An 8,686-nucleotide genomic window follows, 5' to 3' on the forward strand; every position below is an offset into this window, starting at 1 on the left:
GTGGTCTGGACTACAGTCCGACTTGACGATCGATCTTTGCATGTTTCTCTTTGTAAAAATTTTATATACATACTATTAGGAACTTATTATGGACGAATTTTTAAAACCAATCTATTTCCACATTTAATCCCAAAAAAAACATGTTTTGAACTTATTTTCGAAAACCGACCTGGTTTCAGCTCTGGAGCTAAAACTGGATAGGGTTTTGAAAAAAAAATCGGAAACTTCACGGGAGTTGAACTCCCGTGAAGTTTCATAGTTCAAGAAAAAAATTTTGAACTATAAAACTTCACGGGAGTTGAACTCCCGTGAAATTAGCAGCTTTACTAAACTTCCTGGGAGTTCAACTCCCGTGAAGTTTCGGAAGCTTTTTCACAAAAACCAACCTGATTTCAGCGCTAAGGCTGAAACCGGATCGATTTTTGCAAATAAGTTCAAAACATGTCGTTTTTTTGGATTAAATGTTCAAATAGGGTGGTTTGGAAAATTTGTCCAACTTATTATCCGTGCTTGTAGGAATTAGAAATAAGCATCCTTGTTTAGCTATTATAACTCTGTAAATTCTTGATGCCAAGGGTAAGATTTTGTTATTATTCTTTTGCTAATTATTATGTTTTGTTTTGAACTACTGAATGTATGTCTATTTACTTGTTCCAGTCATCAAAAAACGAGGTGCGCGCTTGATGATTCACTTCCATGACATGAGGTACTGGAACCCGGAACAGCATGAAATTCTCAAAAGTAAATGCCAAAGAGGAACACACAAGGATGATTTGTTAGGTTGAACCATAGTCCACTAAGATCACATCAATCAAGCTAATAAAATTAATTAACCTTTCTTTTAATAAAGTAAAGAGAGTATGAAAAATGAAAGAAACGGTCACCTAATAAGTTGGGAAACACCTCCCTCCATAATGCTATCCTGATCGATCACAAGGCCTAAAGCTAGGAGACATGTGACCAAAATGCCCATTACATGGTCCGCTGAAATTTTGTCTGTCCTCAGCGTGTCTATAGATGAATGGCCATAGCTTATGTTATAATAACGATAACCCAGAAAATTGCTTTATACGTGCAAGCTGATTAGGGTAATAGGTCTGCTACAATATTTTTATGTTTTCAGTATTAAGGCATGGTTTGTGTAGGTCTCATTTCACGGTTTTTTGGTTCTTGAGTTTTTTTTGGAGGTTTTAATAGTGCGGGCATTTTTTGTTGTCAATAAAACATGCTCATTCTTTAGGTTATCAGCACAGCTTGGTTTTGGCTTGAAAATACTCTTTTCTCAGTGTCCTTGGTAAGTTTTGGTAATAATTAGGGCCCGTTTGGATTGGGTATTTTGAAGGGGAAAGGAGGGGGAAAGCTGCCAATTTGTCAGCTTTCCCCCAAAATCGCCAAAATCGCCTATATAAGAGGAGATTTTGGGGGAAAACTGCCACTAACAAATTGGCAGCTTTCCCCATCCTTTCCCCTTCAAAATACCCGATCCAAACAGCCCCTTAGTGTTTTGTCAAGGACAGAGTTAAAGATCTGAAAGCGCATTTGTTAGGTGCTAAACATGTAAAATAGCCTTTAGATTATGTCCTGCTACTTCCACCGTGGATTTATGTCTTTTATTGATGAGCATTAATCAGGACAAATTTATACCTGATCCACGAATGGCGTCTGCAATGCTCACATGTATGGCTTCCACCGGTTCCAAACAATGCTCAACTTGACACGATTCTTGGATTAACATCCATTCTTGTCTTAAAACCAGCTTTCTTTCGACCTAAAGCGAGTTGCGTTTAGCTCCTACAAAATTGAGTGAGCAATGACTCAGGCTCGCATAAAATTCATGTTTCATTGTCAGTTGTGTTTCCTAGAATGGGAACTTTACCTTTGCATTGCCCAGCAGAAGTTACTTCGTACAGTAGTTACTGGTGGAGGATAATTAAGTTAAAATCCTCTGGGTCCAGGTTTTATGGATTATTTATGAGTTAAGAGATGGTAGTTATATGCGAGACCATAAAAACATGAGGCTACTTGCTCTTCAGAGTTCAGACCTGTCTTTTATTATGTATTTAAGGAAGAAGCATAGATGCAAGCCTATGCTTGGATGAATATATATATTTGGAGAAAGAAAAGGACAACACATCAAGTGTCAGTTGGGTTGGTAGCTAATTTGTTGTAGGTGGGTGAAGGCATTCACAAGCTGTGCGTTGTGGTTCTCTTGCCACAAAGAGGAATCAATGCAGTGCCCCAAGATAATCCACTGTTGTTTAGAGTAAAATATTCGAAACGTTTAAAAAAAATTCTAGAAAATGGACGAATGCAAATCTAGTCAGAATGTTTTCAAGCAATATTTATTATTAAATCAATTGTCTGCGCCAATTTACAAATTTGATTTCTTTTACTACATTTATAAGCTACAAAAGGCGAGCAAAAACATTGGAACTGTTCTGGTTACCTAGTTATGCAGAACTAGAGCAAAAGCGAGCAAACTAATGCAATACTGAAGACTAATTGTCTTGGTCTTAATGATAAGATTAAATAATATAAACACAAGAAGGCAACACTGGGAAAATTTGATGTTTCTCCTTTTAATCTTCATTCATTTCATGGTGAATCAACATAACATCAACTAATGCCCTTTTTTTTTTTCCTGTGGTTGGGTTGTTTGTGTGCCACAGTCTAATATTTTTTCAAATTTATTTGGTGAGGGACAGTGGACATACACATACACAAATATTTTCTATGTTCGAAGGAGAAAAAACATTCATCTATTGAAAGTAATCAAGATAAGTTTATTCAAGTATATAGAAATTGTCACCTCATAGACATAAATACTACTCCTTATGTAGACCAATCTTAACAAATTGCGATGAAATCTTCAATGCATTCGTGTCAGTAATACTGGTAACCAAGTGGTCGTATGCATCCTTGCATAAACTAAACTAATATGCTTGCACTTGATCCTAATTCTATGAGTTCCTTGACTTGGATATGAGCTGCGATGCATTATTCATTATGTATATGACTAAGTTCCACATTTTGACAGAATATGCTATATCTAAGATTTGTTGGTTTATCATATTGATAGACATTTACTTGCTATCTACATTTGAACATTGTTTAAAGTATACTAAGAACAAAACATTAGACACTTTCTTAATGCTACCATATACAATTATTAAACTTCTGAATGTATAATCACATCTTTTCCTTGCAATATCTCCTCATTCATCTTCACTTTTCATTGCATAGTACCTCCTCGTATTTTGTGCTTATGCACAAAATGAAAGGTGAATATGCATTAGGAGATATTAGAAGGTACTATGCATTAGTAGAGGATCTCAATCCAAGTATTTTTTACTCCATAAAATATTTCCCTTTGCAACCGGGGAGAACTTTGTCAGACTTCGATTTTGAGCAAGAAAACTACGCTGTATCCATGTACTTCAAAATGTCAGCTTGTACATTGGATATCCAGCAAAAGCACATGCATAGTCACGTAATTAGAAATTTAAGGACCCCAGCTGATCAAATGCGCAACTGTATGAAGCAATCTGAGTAGGATCCACGCTAGAGTTTGAAGATAAGATATCGTCTGGGGTTTGAGTAGCAAGTCTTTCAAACAGCATTTCGCCAATGTTGTCCACTGTTGTCTCCATTGTTATAGTAATTCATATCCGTATGATCCTTTATATTTTGATTTTTTTTCTTTTTTTTTTTTTGGGGGGGGGGGGGGGGGGGGGGGGATCAAAAAAACAAAAACTAAGCATACACTTGAATGCAACCGACAATGTTGATAGGGCACCAAATTAATATGATGTCAACCAGCACCAACCTCAAACTACCTATTGGTCTTCTCATGTCCACCTTATGCTGTTAAGCTGTGAGTTCAAATTAGATGGGACAAGTAGGATATAAATTAGGGTATTTTCTTAATGAAATTATCATGGACTATAGGCGGTTTTTTGTTCAAAATTAGTATAAACTATTTTTACTAAAGAAAAATATCATAAATATTCATCAGCAAAAACATATCGTGTACTATCAGAAAGCTTATATGATAGTTTTAGGTTAAATGCAATTACAAATAGTGCTATATTTTGTGTTTCCAATAACAATAAGAAATTTAAAGTGGGGATTGGTGACAATAACAATAAGGCATAAATTTTGGCTGATAAATTTTTCAGCGACTTTATGTCACATGATGAATCTTGTGAGTTTGATGTGGCTTTTTTGGGCTGCATGACATAGCTAGTTGGTCTCATTCATTTAGTTGAAAAAGGAATTTTCTTCACTTTAAATTAGGGCTCGAAATAGAGTTTTGAAATTGGATTTTTATTCCCCTCCTTCAGGTTATAATTGAGTGTTCTTCATTGAAATAGGGGCTTGAGCTCGAGTAATCCATATCTGATTTTAGTGGTGAACACCCAATTTTAAATCCTAAGGAAGAGAATAAGTCTCAATTCGAAAATAGTCTGTCACGCTCCGGACATGCGGGCCCTTTGGCACGACGCAAGCTATGGGATCAACTGAGTGTAACGTGTTGTTTGGATCAATGCACAACCATAATCGACTAGCCGATGTTACACTTGAGTCTTGGACTTACATATTTAAGCCACTTTAACTTTTCACTCATTTCCCAATGCGGGACTAATCAGGGATCTCACAATCACCCCAACTTACATAAGCGATGCTCCTTGTTACGACATGATAATTGACACATTCTAGTATCACCGCTAGGCGATGTGGACTCTAGAAGTGGCTCCCACCGTGTTCACATATTGTAGCACTTCGTTCCACATAACACTTAGCTTTACGCTTCTGTCTAGCAAACTACTCTAATACTATTTGTCACTGTTTTCAGCAAAAGTTGCTTCCATTGATAATTCTATTGAACTTCGGTCGTTTACAACGAATTACAAAAAAAAAATGAGAAAATTATAACTTTTGAGAAACTAACACAAAAATCGTCTATCGATTCTTGTTTTTGTGGGACTTTGCCTGTGCCGTGAGCGCTTTGACTCGTGGACCTCCGAATCACAGATCGTGAAGGGGGCTTAATGATTCTTCCTTCGTTTATCGAAGTGAGAATTTGAAACGAGGATCTTATCAAAGTAAGATGATCGTTCTTCTTAAGATTAAGTCAAAGCTCAAATCTCAAGGAATCACACCAAACTCAAGTCTGCTTTCTCTCTGCTCTAGTTTGCTCGAAAATATGCTCGATCCTCGTCAGAAATGACCCTAAGGGGTATTTATAGCCTCAGGGAAATAACTGCACAAAGATCAACAAAACAACACGTTAATGCCGCGAGACAGTGTTTACTGTCTCGGCGGGCGAGACAGCGAGACAGTAAATACTGTCTCGGAAAAAGCATATTCCTGGCAGTTTTCGTTTTAACTGCCTTCCCACGTTTTAAACTCCGTTATTTTGACAGTTATTCACGTGATTTTCGCCCACGATATTTCCCACGCCTCTTGGCAGTTAATGGACACGTGTAGGGCAGTTATCAAGGTGGTTTTGGTCATTCCAACACTGTCTCACTGACGAGACAGTAAACACTGTCTCGCTGGCGCGACAGTAAAGACTGTCTCGCTGCGAGACAGTAAAAGACTGTCTCGCTGCGAGACAATAAAAAACTGTCTCGCCGCGAGACATTAAGACTGTCTCGCTGCCGAGACAGTAACAGACTGTCTCGCTGGCGAGACAGTTCATATCTGTCTTGATTTTCCAAAACAGTATGAGACCAATTCTTGTGATTTTTTGGAGTGATCTTCTCTATGTTTGGATATCTATTAGCATTTTTTGACGCCTACAGATACCCCCTCCAAAGTATTCCAGACTCATTCTTTTATAGAGGAGTCTGGGATACTTTGGATAAGATAGATTTACTTACGATCCCTTCAATGCTTGATTGAGTAGATCGTGTAGGAGAATCTGTAAAATGGCTTCGACTCTTGATCTCTTCATCCATTAGTCTATTCAGTTCTTTGTAGAATAGCTAATGCTTCTCCGGCACTGCGTTTATCGCTTGACCGTTGTTGAGATCTTGAATTGAGGCCGGTATTTCCAGATCGATGCTTATATGTCCCTTGAGAGTTCGTCAGGTTATCCTTAAGAATATTCAGATCAATATTCTCAAGAAACTACCTGTCGAGAGTAGGAGAACAGTTTAGACTCGTGTACCTATTGGAGTATCTATGCGTATCAAAACGACAAGATATCACCTATGCGAGATAGTTCATACTGTCTCGTAGTGTGAGACAGTATATGCTGTCTCGCGGTGCGAGACAGTGAAAGCTGTCTCGCACAGCGAAGTCGGGGCTATAAAACCCCGACTTAGGGTTTTTTAGGGCTTTTTCACGTCGATTTTTTGTGATTTTTGGCGATTTCCTGGGCGATTTTCGACCAGTTTTCTGTCTCTTCTATTCCTCTTCATTTCTGATTTGCTGGGTGCTTTTGTTTGGGGAGATCCCACTCGGATTTGATAGGTTTGTTCGCCCTCTTTTTTTTTAAAATCTTAATTTCCTTTAACTGTAACCTTGCATGCACTGTTTCAGCGATATTTCGTGATATCTTGTTCAATTTTACGTTCAAAACTTTAACTTTCCCCTTGGGTTTCAATGTAGCTTGTGTTTTCGTCATGTCGCCGCGTAGAGCTCGAGCACCCCGAGGCCGTTCGACTGTTCAGTCCCCTGAAGAGACGGGTCCCGCTGCTGTTTCACACGGGGGTATATATCTTTTACCCTCTCACAAATTTACATACTGTATTTCGTCAATTTCATGCGTAAATATCAGTATTTGTATGCAAATCCTCGTTTGTATCCTTTGAGATACCTTCGAGAAGAGCCGGTATCCTCCTTTGAGGGGATCGACGCTTAAAAGTGTTTGTTTTGCTTGGACAAAACACACTTCAGAATACACAGGGGCGATTTCATATCATCCCACATGTATTGAAAGGTTTTGGTATGCCGTTATAATGTCAGTGCATAGTAACGCATATCTCCTTTATACATGTGGTAGATGAAAAATCGTCACACCAGTTATGAGATAGCGACTATATTTTACGGAGTAAGATATACCGCTTTCTCTAAGATTTTAGGATCATTCTTACACAATTTATGTGTATGTTTTCTTTATCAGTCCAATTTCCTTCTACCATCTTTACTGCTGATGCGGTCACGGGCCAGAGTAGCGCTACTCACTCTTATTATAAGGGGCTCCCATTAATCGAATCAGCTCCCCAATTCAAGTCAGATTACAGCGAAGGAGCCCGAGAATTGATTAAGCGAGGTAGTTTTCGTATTCTGCGACGGATAATCACGGACACCACTCTAATTTCAGAGCAAGACTCGAACCAATGCATAAGGAAACCAGACTTCTTATTTGGCGACTCCGTAAAAGATCCGGAGATCGTTGCCTGCAGGCCTGCACAGTGGTTGCATGAGAGCGGCTCGTTATTCCTGTATCTGCCCTGGATTCATCGGGAGCATTCACTCTTGAAGTTCAGAAACCTATCTGTTAGACGTGAAATATTCTGGAGGTTAACCGAAAACCATGAACGTATTCATTGTGGTTTCATTAGGAAGGAGGCCACCCCAGGTTCCAGTGAAAGAGCTTCTGTGCGGGGACTTCATCCAGGCATCTTAGGTCAGGACAATATTCCACAGAATGAAACGGCAGCACATGCAAACATCGTGAAGAATCGTTTAGCTGTAGTGAAGAAGAAACTATCCAACAAGCACTTCAGATGCTATGGATGGGTCCATTATTTTGATGACTCGATATGTGTTGAACCGTTGGGGACGAGAATTAGCAGAACTAGGGTTGGAGGTCCCGATCCGGGCTACAATGTATGGTCTGCAGATCAGTGTGGGTCACTTCCTCTGTTTATTCAATATTTATAACCCTGACACCAACACATTCTTCACCAAGAATGGAGAGCTCGGATTACCATTACACGAAATGATGAAGGTTTCCGGTTTACCCATGGGTGATGTCCCTTATCAAGAATTCTTCCCCACTACCAATCAGCTTAATAAGATGAAGGATCGGTCAGCTGTGACCCACGACACTCTATAGGAACTGACTTGTCATTATCACATAGCCATGGCTGAGATGGATACTAAAGCTAGGAAGAAATCTCCCCAGATCAGCTTAAAACAATTCGCCGATTATCTGTTCAAGAACCTGAAAGATCGATCAGAAGAGGTACGTGGATTATCTCCTTTGAGTCCGGGTGAAATCAATCGGCTGTTGGGGAAAACGAATGCACAATCTTACACCTCTCATTCAGAAGACGGGTTTCCGCATGGTACTAAATTCCGCTCTTATCTGTGGCAAGCTGGTGTCCCGATTCATTCTACCACCCTGTTGGCTGGCTTTCTGGCCTTATGGTTAAAGAGGTGTGTAGTTCCCCACCAGTCCTCTGATGCTATGCCAATGGAAGTGTTGTATCCAGCCGTCCAGTTGGCTACAGGTCGCAAATTATCCTTGCTTCCTGCTATGGTGGCGGCTATTCACAGTGGATTACGGCAATTAGTTTCCGTATTCACACAAGAGAAAAAGAAACCTTCCGCCAATATTTCCGCTCCGAAGCTAGAATTACCCTACACTTATTTGATGACATGGTTGGTTCTTCACCGGCCAGATTTAATGGAGGCTCCTGAGACGGTTGATCCTAGTCTTCCTCTTTTA

General features: G+C 39.4%; 1 protein-coding gene across 1 annotated transcript in view; it reads left to right on the forward strand.

Annotated features, from left to right (window-relative positions):
- The window catches only part of LOC109833834 (uncharacterized tRNA/rRNA methyltransferase slr1673), a 10,903-nt gene extending 9,743 nt beyond the window's left edge, over window positions 1-1,160 (forward strand). Inside the window, exon 5 of the mRNA XM_020401660.1 lies at window positions 658-1,160. Within this exon, the coding sequence (XP_020257249.1) occupies window positions 658-785 (128 nt within the window). The 3' untranslated portion in view covers window positions 786-1,160. The remainder of the gene's footprint in view (window positions 1-657) is intronic.

This window comes from Asparagus officinalis, chromosome 3 (assembly GCF_001876935.1).
Source record: "Asparagus officinalis chromosome 3, Aspof.V1, whole genome shotgun sequence".
NCBI lineage: Eukaryota > Viridiplantae > Streptophyta > Magnoliopsida > Asparagales > Asparagaceae > Asparagus > Asparagus officinalis.